The following is a 12,221-nucleotide window of genomic DNA, read 5'->3' on the forward strand; positions in this document are numbered from 1 at the left end:
ATGGGTGGTTGAAGCGGGGGAGCACGACAGCAATACCGAGCTCACTCATGGGCCACTTGCACTTCCGTCATAACCAGGCGCGAGCTCTCGGGGAATTGCAACGCGGCATTGGCGGTGCCGTCTCTTTATTGTTATTGCGCACGGGTCGAGCCGACAAAGGCCATCGCTTGCGAATGCTCCAGGAAGACGGCGTGCTCTGGGGTCAGCGCTAGGCTGGACTAGATCAAGGCTGGTGGGAGTGGGAGGGGCGGAGTTGGCAAATTGCGAGTTGCAGAGGGGGAGAGGGGCGCGAGGGGAGAGAATTCGACGGCCATTGCCGATAACGGTGGAGCTTCGCGATGGATCGGCACCGCCTCGGAGCGGCGCGAGATAGTTACGGGCCCCCATTTGTCAGCGTCAGGCATCACGGCCGCTATACATCCTTCTCGAAGGGGTTTTGCTTATCTTAATGTACCTTCCACAGGCTAAATAGCTCTCTAAACAATTTTTTTTTCTTTTCTCATCGAGCACTCTCTCCCAGCTCATCTGTCGTGGCACTTTCTACGGTTCATATCAGGAATTGTTGACACACACACTTGAATAAGCGACGCGCTTTATCTTTTTATACAGTGACAGCCTAGGTCGCACCGTTTTATATTTCCTACGTCCTATGCAGGCTATCAGAATGGATCATGGTGGCAGGAAGCTGAACTTCTGTCTCCCATAAGCACGTGTTGTTGCCAGTGTGTATGTACAAGCTATGGGGGCTTTCAGATTCATGCTATGGAACAGGGAATCCTGGTCACCACTGGAAAGCACATTTCCACCTCCCCTCCCCAGCAAAGGTCAATCGAGGGAACTCGGTGAGCATGTATGTTGTCTTTCCACCTTGCGGCTCCTGACGGGCTGACGGGAGAACTATGATCACCAGAAGTTTTTATTCACTGCTTTCCCGTTTTCTTTTTTCCGATCCCTGTTGTGGTGCCAACGAGTAAGCCTCGCGAATAATAAACAACAGATTCACCCATAGATTGTGCCTAAATGCGAGTGTGCATTAATCTAACCGGACCAGTAGCACTCACGATTCTCGCCGAGATGAATGAATCTGTATCTCATCCCCAAAGACAAAACTCCCCAGACCACCGGATACGTGCCCCCATTCTCTAGCCGATGCCGCCCTGCCTGGATCACTGCCAGTGATCTGATCATCTCATCAAAGGCGATATGAAATACTCCGGGTGCTTTGGCCATAACGCATACGTGAATTCCAGGTTCCATCTTCTCTTGATGCACTATGATTGCCATGTCGGCGCTCCCGGCATACCGAATGTCAGGAGCAGTTTCGCAGATATGAAGGTGTTCAAATTCCTTCTCAAAATCCAGATAAAAGCGAGAAGAATTGTTGGAGCTGGTCAGATAGCCATAGGGGACTGTTGCCCCAGTAAACAATTCAGCCAAATCGTGGCACTTCGGCTTTGTGACCTCGCGCACGGCATGGAGTATCAATGTTCTCGTGAAGAAGATGCTAGTAGACGCGTTTTTGGATATAGCTTTGCCCTGGTCGTTTAGATGGAATGTCTGATCTACATTTGGTTGAAATAGTGAATCAGTATAGTTGCTCGCTGTCTCGATAGATGGTCGATGGAATAAAGTGGCACCTACAAACGGGCGCTGGAGGGGAGACGGGATCTACTGGTAATACAAGTTGCTTCTCTGTAAAAGTGATCGGGATCCTCGCCAGGAAGGCTGCCATGCTATTATTCTTGGTGAACCTAGAGTCGAGATTCTATTGCAAATCGGTCAATGGGCCGTAATCAAATCCATCCGACCATGTTTGTGACAGTCAACTTACCTGGCGAATAGATCTGTTGACGCCCACGAGTCTCGACATATTAGAGGTCACTACGGATCCCCCGGTAGGTGGTTGATGCTAAGGGAACAAGTGTGTAGACAGCAGAAAGGAAGACGATAAGAGGTACTAAGTGGAGATCGTAAATGTGGACAAAGAGAAATTGAATGCTTGTGAGGAAAAGCAAAGCTAATAGGTTCGCGGATATCGCCAGGTCGAAGAATCATGTATTGAACTCTTTCGCCTTAATATGATCTTCCTGGTTATTCCAGGTCTGGGTGTACGGTGAGCATCGAGTCCCCGAACCTCTGTCTGTGCCATCAAGTATGTTCATTTTGTCTTCATCAGACCCCTCAAGACCGAGTCGGTTGAAAGACTGATATCCTATGATCTCTCACTCTCTGCTCATCAGTGGAAAAAACATATCGAGTTCAGACTTGTAAATAAGCCTGCATGAGAGTTTGGCGATACTCACCCTTGACTCTGGATAAGGACCTGGCCCACGGTATGACATTAGTCTGCATGAGTACAGATGAGTTACTTCTATAGACTTGCTTCTTGGAGATTGGAAGACGGTCACATGAAGCCACGGTTTACTTCCTTCTAATAGACATCTCCAGCTGCTTTCAAATCCAAGAGTTTGCCGTCTCCCCCTGCCTTGCACATGCGTGTCCCTCACTAGCATGGGATTTGATCAAGGCTCCACGTTCTCCAACTCCCGACAAAACAGCCACCTCGTCGCCTCCCCCAGCCCCTTTGCCTTCCAATCATTCACACACTCAGGAAATAACACCAGGCGTCCATCCAGCGAGGCATCATGCGCAAGAATAACCAAAACATTCCCCACAGCATCCAGCTTCTGTATCTTCGCTACAGTCTCCATGGAAGCTTCGTGATCGCAGAACAACGGCCCGCGCGCGACCTGGAAGAACGGCTCACTGGAAGACTGCCACGCCGCAAGCTTCACCAACAAAGCCCCCGGACACCCACCACAGCTCTCCCAATTCCGCGAAGGCATAGGGCGAGGAAGCGGGATATACTTTGACGGCCTCAACACCCCAGCATGATGGCACGCATCGGCACCCATAAAAACAAACGAGGGCGGATCGGCCGTGGTGCGGGCCAGAGCACACATGTGCCCAGGGGCATGGCCAGGAGCGTCAAGGAGATAGAAAGAGCCGTCACCAAAATAATCAAACGCGTCAAAACCGCCTACTTTCATGCTGGTTCCATCAAAGCTGATTTCGCGTACGACGCGACCAGCAGCATCGCTATCGAGAACGGTGCCATCGGGGTTGGACGGATAACCGGGCCATGAACGCTTCCTAACGCCAGGTCCAACAACAAGCTCGGTGGTATGGGGGAATCGAGATGGGTCGCCTACGTGGTCGAAGTCACTGTGAGACCACACGATGGCTTCGATGTCAGTGCTGCGAATACCTAGGTCGGTGGTGTCGTCGTCTAGGATGGATGCGACGTCCTTCTCGCAGCATGTCACCTCTGTGGTGGATTTGATGAGCCGCACGATCTTCGGAGCATGATTCTCCCAGTCTGTACGCACGCCCAAGTCAAATAGTATGTGGTGTTTGTCGTGGGATATGAGGAAGCAATATATCGGCGCGTGTGGCCCGTCGAAGCCGCGCAGGATGGGTTCCCAGAAGACCCCTGGCTTCAGGTAGAGGCGTGTATTGCTATGTAGAGGATTAGGTCTGTGCATGGGTTGGAATATCTACACTTCGACCTACGTGTCAATGACCCTGACGTCCACAGTAGACGATGAAGCCGGGACTTGAAGCCCAGGTGAGATTATGGGATGCGACGGGTCGGGGGACTCCATGCCTGCGGCACATAAGAGATGAGCCTCGAAAGGGGTGTGAAAGCAGGACGATAGTGTCTGTAGCATACAGAATTGCCGAACAACCCCGCAGGCATCAAACAGCGCTAAGCCCTAGCATCGAAAATGCACCTCCTTGCATATTTCGTCGTACCTCCGGTCCAGGACCGCGGCTTTGCCATGAGCTTCATCCAGGATGCTCAAAGGGTCTAGACTTTTGGGTACAGCCCGTCTAGATCGGTTGTACTACGATCCGACGGTTCACTTCCCCATCATATCTTGCCCCCAAATATGAGTGTCTCCCCACTGCAACTGGGAGCCATGTCCATCGGTGATTCATGGGCTGGCTCCATGGTCATACCTTGGGCAAGGGACCCCAGTCCGCCAATTTCGCGGGTAATTCTCGACGCAGCATTCATGTCGAATTCAGAGACTCGCTTCGGAAGCTGCAGACAGATTACATTGGTGCATTGACTTTCTGAGATATACTGACGAGCAAATTTCTTTCCTTGAGAACGTGAAACTTTTTAATTCGGGTTTCCCACTTAACTTCATTCCCGCGGATCCAAATGTCATGGGGATATCTTTCTTGATTGCAAGGACGAATGCTGTCAAGTTTCCAAACGCCGGGAAGCTGACATCCCTTGTGAAAATACGATGAGAAATGCTCATGGCAGCCATTTAACGAAGTATCTTCATTCTTTTATTGCAAAGATATAAAATTATTATTCGGGCAATGAAAGAAGTATATCCAAATCCATATACCTTACATTTTCGTATGTCACCGCCATAATGAACCTCAATATGAAAGTTACATAGCCCTCCACTCCATGTATTACAGCCCATAACTAACTCTCAGTTCCCATACAAACCCCAGAAATCTACATTTCACCCTTTGTTTCTCTCTTCTTTGTTCTCATCTACCATTCATTCATTCATTTTTCTCGGTTTCCAAATTTTATTATACACCCGCAAGCCACCGCAAGACCTGCCCAAATCAATTTTATAAAACACAACACCATCAGCTATCACAGTAATGGTAATGTTTGCCCTAATACCCCATTGCTATTGTCTCTCATATATTTTTCCCATCCTCAATGTTTTTACAGCTCTCCACATGACCATAACCCTGGTTAATAATAAACCAGTACTAAAATCCCTCGCTATAGTATGCAGCCCTAACATCATGAATGGCAAAACCAACAAACTGTACTCGATAGCCTACACTCCTCGAATAAATCCTATCAGCATATTCTAGCAATCTCCAGGATGCCAAACTCCGGAGCAATTCAAAAAAAAAAAAAAAAAAAGAACACCAACCCTCTACAAAAAAGGTAATGCGCCACATCCAACAACCAGACGAATCCCAGGAAACCCCCGCAAGTCAGGGCAAGTAGGAAGAAACCGAGGCAATCGCCCAGGGACAGTAAACTCTCCATGCCAATTGAATTTCCCACTAAGCTCCAGCTTTCTGCCACTCGTCGATCCCCCAGAAAGTAGCCATGGTTTCTTCCAACACAAAGGCCTTTGTGAACCAAGAACGTCTCGGAAGGACCCGACCCCAGAGCGGCACCATTCCTTTCTATACTATTCCATACACCCCAAATCGCGGAAACTGCAGCCCAAGAGTGTAGAAAAAGCACGATAACCTCCGTACCCACAACCCAGCAATACCATTCCGCAGTGAAATCCTTGAACCCAAACCCTATACTCCCCATCTTATCCTCGGAGGCCACCCTCCGATGAACTCCCCTACTACAATACTACAAGCCCAGAAACCTTATATTACAGCGAGAGACCTGAGACACGACTATGAAGAATCCCATTTCCGCCTATAAATCTGCACCCCAGACCCCGGTCACTTTTTGTTAAAATGTCTCTGATTTGGGTTTTGAGTTTGCTATTCTCCATCCTTATCTTGTTCTTCAGCAAGCCGCGCCCAAGCACCAAGGAGGAGAGCCCATTCGCGCTACAGCAACCAGTTATCGCGCTAAATCCCATTGAAATGTTACGGTTTGTGAAGGCAACGAAGATATACCATGCGGGTATGCAGGGGAATATACACCAACGCAGGTGGGACAGTGTCAGTCCTGGGCCAGGTAGCAGTCGCAGTCGCAGTCGCAGTCGCCGTGGTAAAAACAGCTACAGCAGCGGCAGGAGGACGCGATACACTTACGCATATGAGAGCAGCAAGAGTCGGAGTCGCGATCGCGGTCGCGGTCGCGGTCACAGTCGCAGTGGTAGCCACAGCTGCAGCAGTCATGACCGCAGTTACCGCCGCAGATACAACCACTATTTCAGCCCCAGTTACAGCGTTCGCAGCCATTGTCGTTGCAGCGAGGACGGCCAAAGCAACAGAGTCTATGGGAAAGGCCACCACAGTCGCAGGCACAGTCATAAGCACAACCACAAGCACAAACACAGCCATGAGCATGGCCATAAGCACAGACACAAGGAGGAATTTGGCTATCATACCGAACGCAGGAAGAGACACAGCGAGGAAGACAAACCCAACCATGAAGCCAAACACGGCCATAAAATCAAGCACAGCCGGAAAGGCAACAACAACAACAAAGACGACAGAACGAAAGTGAAAGACAAACTCAAGTACCCTCTCCTACTATCCGATCTCACCGGCTCTCAACTCGATGCTCTAATCGACGTTCTCTCCATCGACAGCGACAAGGACCAGAAACACAACCGCTTCTTGGGCCAATATCGCACATGCGAAACCCATCAGAAAATCAACACTGCCATCTGCCACCTCCCCTGGCAGCTATACCGCAATCCGGTCTTGCGCCTGATTCCCAAACGGCTGGCCAAGCCAGCGACGCTCTGCAAATCGCACAAACGGCTCAACCCGTTCGTGATCAACGACGCGTTCTTGCTCCTCAAAAACGAAGTCACCTTCAACAACGCCATATTGGAATGGTTTGTCGATTACCTGGATCGCAATGTCTTGGCTCTACTGCGCTCGCTGCAGACGTTTGAGGGCATGTGGCGGAAGCAAGAGAAGGGGGAGTCCCATTTTCCGCCGATTGGGGCGCTGCCTTTCCAGGTAAATAGGTGTGAGGCGTGTATGCTGGCTCGGATCGTTACGGACCCTTCTGCGCTCCATAATTTGCGGGTCTCGTTGGTGAGTCGACATGAGACAAGGGGCCGGCATCGTCTGAGGAGGATGTATCCCTTTGTTGAGGCGGGAATCAGCTGCTTCGAGGATCAGGCATATGAGCTCCTGTTGAGCAGCTCGAAAATGGCGCGTACGGTGAAGATCACCAGGCAAAAAGCGTTTAGCCTTGCAAGGGCACAGGCAAAGGAGCAAACGGCTGACGCAGAAGATAAACGTTATATCAGAAGTTGCGTAGGTGGCGACAGCAGTGGCAGTGGCAATGATGCTGGCAATGGTAGTGGAAGTGGCAGCGGTCATATCGGGGAGACGGTACAGGTATATATGGGGAGTGAGAGGGAGGCAACAGCGCAGGAGGGTGGTGAGCCAGATTGGAGCGAGGAGTATGACACCATTGCCAATTGGAGTGAGGGTTATGACACCATTGCCGATGGGATCGTTGCCAAGTACGCGTCCTGGAGTCAGGGCACTATCTCGAATGGCCCACGGTCGGTATCGTCCAGCAGGACAGCAATCGCTCGTCCGTTCAGCATCCGAGCAAACAGTAATCATGCGAGGTCGGATGGGCAGCAGGAGGATTCGTGGTCTGCCGATGATGAAGATGCCGATTCGCGTAACAACCGGCTACTGACCATCCACGAGATAGAAAACCTGGAAGACTTGACATCTGACTTAACCGATCTCGTAAGTCACATGGAGGACATTCTTCGCATAGATCCGGACACCGAGGAAGAGGACCCGGATCAATTTGAGTATGAGGAGAACTCGGAACAATTTGAGTACGACGACAATCCGGAACACTTTGAACACGACATCGAGGAAGAAGCTTTGGATGAAGATGGCTTCCCCCGAGGTCGATCGACGATTATGACTTTCCCCGAAACCGAACCCGAGGGAGGAAGGGTAGAGGATCCGGGAGCGTATGGGAGGTATTCGTCGCCGATTTGATCTTGCCACTGCAGGCGTAATTTGGCATTCGCGCTCAGTTCTTGGAAAGTAGCCTTTTATAGTTCATACATCCGTATAATAGAATCTGATTTCATGTGTGTTTTTAAGACGCGCCTCCTACTTGACCTGTAGGTCATTCAATGACATAAGACATGACAGAACAGCTGAGATGGCATTTCATATAAATCAGTTGGAAAGCGGGTTGAGAGGGATAGGATTGTAGGAAAGAATGGTAGTCATCATTTCTCCAATTTCACGGCCATGAGAGGGGTCTGATTTAACAGTGAACCCGAGCAAGAGGTAAGACATTGTACAAGAATTAGGCACTCATCGACCCAGAAGTATTATTACATATAAGGATAATGTAAAACAGACAATAAACGGCCGTAGTCAGGAGGCGTCCCGCAACTCCAAAAGCCCGTTGAGCGATGAAAGACGTCATAAGTAAAGAAAGTATTAGAACCAAGTATTCACACGAAAAAAAGCATTCGGTTATAGGACGCTGCTGGCAACGCCGTGATTCACACTTTTGAACCCTTCGACATGGGGGGAAAGAGTCACGGTCTTTCTGCGTCGGGATCGAGACGTTGATTCTTGGATGGGGGCGGGTGCGGGAGTAACACTCCCAGAAGCCGGCGTGTCAGTCCCAGAGTTAGAAGCAGAAGTGGCGTCGTTGTCCAACTGCTTCTGGGCAGACTCGCGAGAGCGTTCATAGCGGAGCTTCACATCGCCGCGCCACTGAGTGCCGAACCAACGGTCCCAGAAGGTGAAGAACGGCTGAGAAAAGTTCGTCTTGATGCCCCAGCTTTGGTGATGAATGTCGTGGTAAGCGGCGTTGTTAGAAGTGAAGTGCTGCAGCGGGTCCCAAGGGAAGGCGTAGCCGCAGTGGTCATCCACGGTCTTGATAGTGGAAAGGGTAAAGAACCACATGCTCTGGCGCGTGGTCATGCGGGCTGTCAGGAATGCGACTCCAGTACCAGCAGTGTCAAGAAGGAACCCTTCAACTGGATGGTTGTAGAGAGCACCGAACGCATACGGGACGTACAAGCGGTGGTGGCGAGAGTGAAAGGTCACTAGCAGATGTTAGTCGGCTTCAATATTATCGTGGAAGAATATCGTGTACTCACCATAAAGCCACCGATTCAGATGCATCGCGCGGTGCAGGAAATATTGCCAGGTATCAACCACGCAGACACCCCAGATGAACTGGAGCGCGGGAATGAAATACCAGTAGATAAAGCTGGCCGTCGAAAGCTCCCAGCCGGTGAAAGCCGGAGCCACCACTTCGGCGCCGGTATCAAGAATGACGGACTGAGTGAATCCAGGATAGTTTCCGCCTGCGATGGCGCCTCCGAGCATGCCCCAACCGTTGTGCGACAAGCTCTTCCCTACTCCCAAAGCGTCTATTCCGAACAGCGCCAACAGATGGGGTAGACCCCTTTGCAAGATGCGAATCCGACGAGCCCAGACAGCAACATCGTATTCCTCCCTCCCTAAGCTTTCTGCCGGATCGAAATAGCTGACGGCATAACCCGCGATCGTCTGGATGACCTGCTGCAAAAGTACATCTTTTACGACCTCCCAGCGCGTCACCCGGTTGCGCTTCAGCACCTCCGCCGGAGTATGTAGGCGGTATTGGGGGAAATAGTCATTGACATCGATGTAGTGATACACCATCGACAGCGCCCAGTAAGCAACCACGGGCAGGATCAGGGAGAGGATGTTGTCGGGGATCGGGGCCAGGACGGGAGGACGCGGAAGCAGGGTATAAGTCGGGAGAGGCGGGAGGTCAAAGACGACCGACGCATTGGCGGCCATGATGGAAATAGTAGGCCAAGGGCCGGTGCTGTGCAGTGAAAGGCGCGATCAGTATTTGAAAGAGCTACCACATCGGCCGTGGCGGGCGGCAGTTGATGGATGCGGAAGGTGGAAGAATCCGGATGTCACAGGAACCAGGGCTGGGTGAAAGACGGGCGCAACGGTCGGGCTCGAGGCAGAAGATATACCCAGGGGGTTCAGGGCCTGCGGGACAGGGTTCAAGATGGGCAGGCGATGGCGAGATATCTTAGATGATCGAGATCCTGGCCAGGGAGGCCCACAGAGTCAGGGGACGCGATGGCACCAAGTGCCGAAGAACCGATGGGGTTGGTTGTGTAAGAAATTAATTAGGGCGAGTCGCAGAAAGAACAAAGCTTTTAATGACCGTGTAGCAGCAGCGCCGGGGTAGAGGATAAAGGATGAGAGAGGGAATGGAGCAGGAGAGGATAAGAATAAAGGCAGTGGCAGCAGTAGGTACGGAGTAGCAGCAGCAGTAGTAATGCCAGGAGTGACCGCAGCATGAAGGACCGACCGACCGGAGAGCAAACAGAAAAATCACGGGCGGAGAGCGTGAGTGGCGCCACGGGAGGATGAGCCCGACCGATCCATCCATCCTATCTGATCGCGAGTCCGGAGAGTACTGTCTGGTATGACTTCCGGTCATACGGTGTATCAGCGCACCTGCTGACCCGACCAGGGTGTGCTGCAGTTCGGTCACAGAAATACCGCCCTGTAAAGTACCGGAGGCCGGTCTCCCTCTCTAGCCACACCAGTGGCGCCTCAGGCAGCAAGGCCATAGACGGCGACTGCCCAAGATAACTAGTGCTACGAAGTACACTAAGGCAGGCAGATAGTGGTGGTAGTATTTATCTACGGGCAGAGGCTGCACGACAGGCACCACCCAATCCACTGACTGAGATTCCAGTTCGAAAGATCCGTGGTTATTTCCGCGTATGGACCTACCTAACCAAGTCAGCAGTTGGTCCCCTGCAGGCGAGATTACCAGTGTTTGCCATCGGTGCCCGTCGCAACGGGAGAAAAAAAAATCACGACGGCAAAGGCCAGTTCGGGGCCAGACGAGTCGACCAGGCCCGAAGCAGCCTAGCGCGGGCGAGCCCCTCGAGCGACGGAAAATCGACCGTGAAAAAACCCCACCACGCGGTTGGGGAGGGAGAGGCGCCACGGAATATTAATCTTCAATTTTCCCCTCTTCCTTTCACTCTTCTCCTCTTCTCCGTCTCCCATCTGCCTTCTGCTTTCTTTTCCCTGTCATACCCTCCCCCCCCCTCCATCCACCGTCAAAATGCTTATCTACCAGGTACGTTCCTGCTCATCTCCATCATCCATCCCCCACCCCACTTGATGCGAGCAGCCCGAATGCAGAATCTCCCAGATGCATGCATACATGCAGCCGTGTTTTTCTTTCCCCCCTTCTGGTCACCCAGGGAGATTTCTGCCTGGCTCTTCGACTTTTCTTTTTTTTTTTTTCTTTTACCTCGCGCCATGCCTTGTCCTTCGCCCATCTCAGACTAACATGATGCTCACTTTCTAGGACATCATCTCCGGAGACGAGGTTCTCTCCGACACCTTCAAGATCGAGGAGGTCGACAAGGTCCTCTGGACTGTCGACTGCAAGAAGTACCTCAAGCGCGCTGGTGAGGACTTCGTCCTCGAGGGTGCCAACCCCTCCGCCGAGGGCGGTGATGAGGATGCCGGTGGTGAGGGTGAGGCCGTCATGGTCCACGACATCGAGGACCAGTTCCGTCTCAACTGGCTCAAGACCGAGGAGGGCCTGAAGCCCTCCAAGGATGCCTTCAAGGGTCACCTCAAGAGTACGTTCCCACCCGCCACTACACCCACATAATATTATCTTTCTCTCATATTGCTCTCGAAACACAACAACACCATACTGACTGCGCCTCTCCGCACAGCCTACATGAAGAAGGTCCTCACCAAGCTCACTGAGAAGGGTGCCCCCGCCGAGAAGATCGCTGAGTTCAAGGCCGGCGCCCCCGGTGCCGTCAAGAAGATCCTTGCCAACTACGACAACTACGATGTCCTGATGGGCCAGTCCATGGACGGTGATGCTATGTACGTTTTTCCGGCCCATCCACACAACCCTTCTCCCTCCCGGTCATGAGTACTAACATCTTATCTCCAGGCACATCCTCATCGACTTCCGCGAGGACGGTGTCACCCCCTACGCTACCCTCTGGAAGCACGGTCTTGAGGAGATCAAGGTCTAAATTCCTCCCAACAGTCTTGTGAAAGAAATGTTGTCCTGAATTGAAAAGAAAGAGAGAATGGGATGCCGGAAGATCTGCGCGATCCATTATCCTCCTGCGAGCGACAGCGAAAAAAACCAACCGGGTGCAAAAATAGAGGAATGGCCATTCCTCTACCTCCCTCCTCTTCTCCACCCTTTCTGGCTATTGCTATATTTCCTCTCCCCCCAACTACGACCTCGATATCTCTATGCTTCACTCGCAACGTCGCATTTCTGTCCCGTGTCCTTCTTAATTAAAGTCACGCCTCATGAAATCCCATAGCTGTTAACGTCCCTTTTCATTCTTATCTACATGTGGAGCAATCCACTTCGTTTCGTATCTCTGTAAACTGCGTATCGAAATCCGCGCCCTTTGCAGAACCATCGAGATTTTTCGCCA

General features: G+C 51.6%; 5 protein-coding genes across 5 annotated transcripts; 2 read left to right on the forward strand and 3 right to left on the reverse strand.

The window, feature by feature from the left end:
- Positions 1 to 1,038: 1,038 nt before the first annotated feature.
- BO70DRAFT_393118 (uncharacterized protein) lies at positions 1,039 to 1,870 on the reverse strand (the record flags this gene model as incomplete). The annotated part of the gene is made up of 3 exons (XM_025546336.1): positions 1,039 to 1,562; positions 1,642 to 1,765; positions 1,832 to 1,870. 3 exons carry the CDS (start codon positions 1,868 to 1,870, stop codon positions 1,039 to 1,041), a joined length of 687 nt encoding a protein of 228 aa, XP_025402756.1.
- Positions 1,871 to 2,522: 652 nt separating this feature from the next.
- On the reverse strand, positions 2,523 to 3,665 carry BO70DRAFT_368555 (MBL fold metallo-hydrolase; the record flags this gene model as incomplete). The annotated part of the gene is made up of 2 exons (XM_025544632.1): positions 2,523 to 3,519; positions 3,574 to 3,665. The coding sequence occupies 2 exons, from the start codon at positions 3,663 to 3,665 to the stop codon at positions 2,523 to 2,525; spliced, it is 1,089 nt and encodes a 362-aa protein (XP_025402757.1).
- Positions 3,666 to 5,602: 1,937 nt separating this feature from the next.
- BO70DRAFT_130859 (uncharacterized protein) lies at positions 5,603 to 8,098 on the forward strand. Its single transcript, XM_025538027.1, has one exon. It carries the CDS (start codon positions 5,668 to 5,670, stop codon positions 7,735 to 7,737), a length of 2,070 nt encoding a protein of 689 aa, XP_025402758.1. The 5' UTR covers positions 5,603 to 5,667; the 3' UTR covers positions 7,738 to 8,098.
- On the reverse strand, positions 7,984 to 9,726 carry sur2 (sphingosine hydroxylase). Its single transcript, XM_025538028.1, has 2 exons — positions 8,865 to 9,726; positions 7,984 to 8,810 (listed from the first exon to the last, which is right to left on the reverse strand). The coding sequence occupies exons 1-2, from the start codon at positions 9,553 to 9,555 to the stop codon at positions 8,230 to 8,232; spliced, it is 1,272 nt and encodes a 423-aa protein (XP_025402759.1). The 5' UTR covers positions 9,556 to 9,726; the 3' UTR covers positions 7,984 to 8,229.
- A 699-nt stretch (positions 9,727 to 10,425) lies between these two features.
- On the forward strand, positions 10,426 to 12,123 carry BO70DRAFT_358932 (translationally-controlled tumor protein). The gene is made up of 4 exons (XM_025542415.1): positions 10,426 to 10,873; positions 11,108 to 11,387; positions 11,487 to 11,646; positions 11,717 to 12,123. Exons 1-4 carry the CDS (start codon positions 10,859 to 10,861, stop codon positions 11,799 to 11,801), a joined length of 540 nt encoding a protein of 179 aa, XP_025402760.1. The 5' UTR covers positions 10,426 to 10,858; the 3' UTR covers positions 11,802 to 12,123.
- Positions 12,124 to 12,221: the final 98 nt, after the last annotated feature.

The sequence above is a fragment of the Aspergillus heteromorphus genome (genome assembly GCF_003184545.1).
Source record: "Aspergillus heteromorphus CBS 117.55 chromosome Unknown BO70scaffold_3, whole genome shotgun sequence".
NCBI classification, from domain to species: Eukaryota; Fungi; Ascomycota; class Eurotiomycetes; order Eurotiales; family Aspergillaceae; genus Aspergillus; species Aspergillus heteromorphus.

What these genes read in the sequence shown, in the direction of transcription:
- BO70DRAFT_130859 (XM_025538027.1), top strand. Translation starts at nt 5,668, where the DNA reads ATGTTACGGTTTGTGAAGGCAACGAAGATATACCATGCGGGTATGCAG.
- sur2 (XM_025538028.1), bottom strand. Translation starts at nt 9,555, where the DNA reads ATGGCCGCCAATGCGTCGGTCGTCTTTGACCTCCCGCCTCTCCCGACT. An exon ending in TCTGAATCGGTGGCTTTATG is followed by an intron (nt 8,811 to 8,864) that starts GTGAGTACACGA and finishes AACATCTGCTAG; the next exon opens with TGACCTTTCACTCTCGCCAC.
- BO70DRAFT_358932 (XM_025542415.1), top strand. An exon ending in CTTCAAGGGTCACCTCAAGA is followed by an intron (nt 11,388 to 11,486) that starts GTACGTTCCCAC and finishes CTCTCCGCACAG; the next exon opens with CCTACATGAAGAAGGTCCTC. An exon ending in TCCATGGACGGTGATGCTAT is followed by an intron (nt 11,647 to 11,716) that starts GTACGTTTTTCC and finishes TCTTATCTCCAG; the next exon opens with GCACATCCTCATCGACTTCC.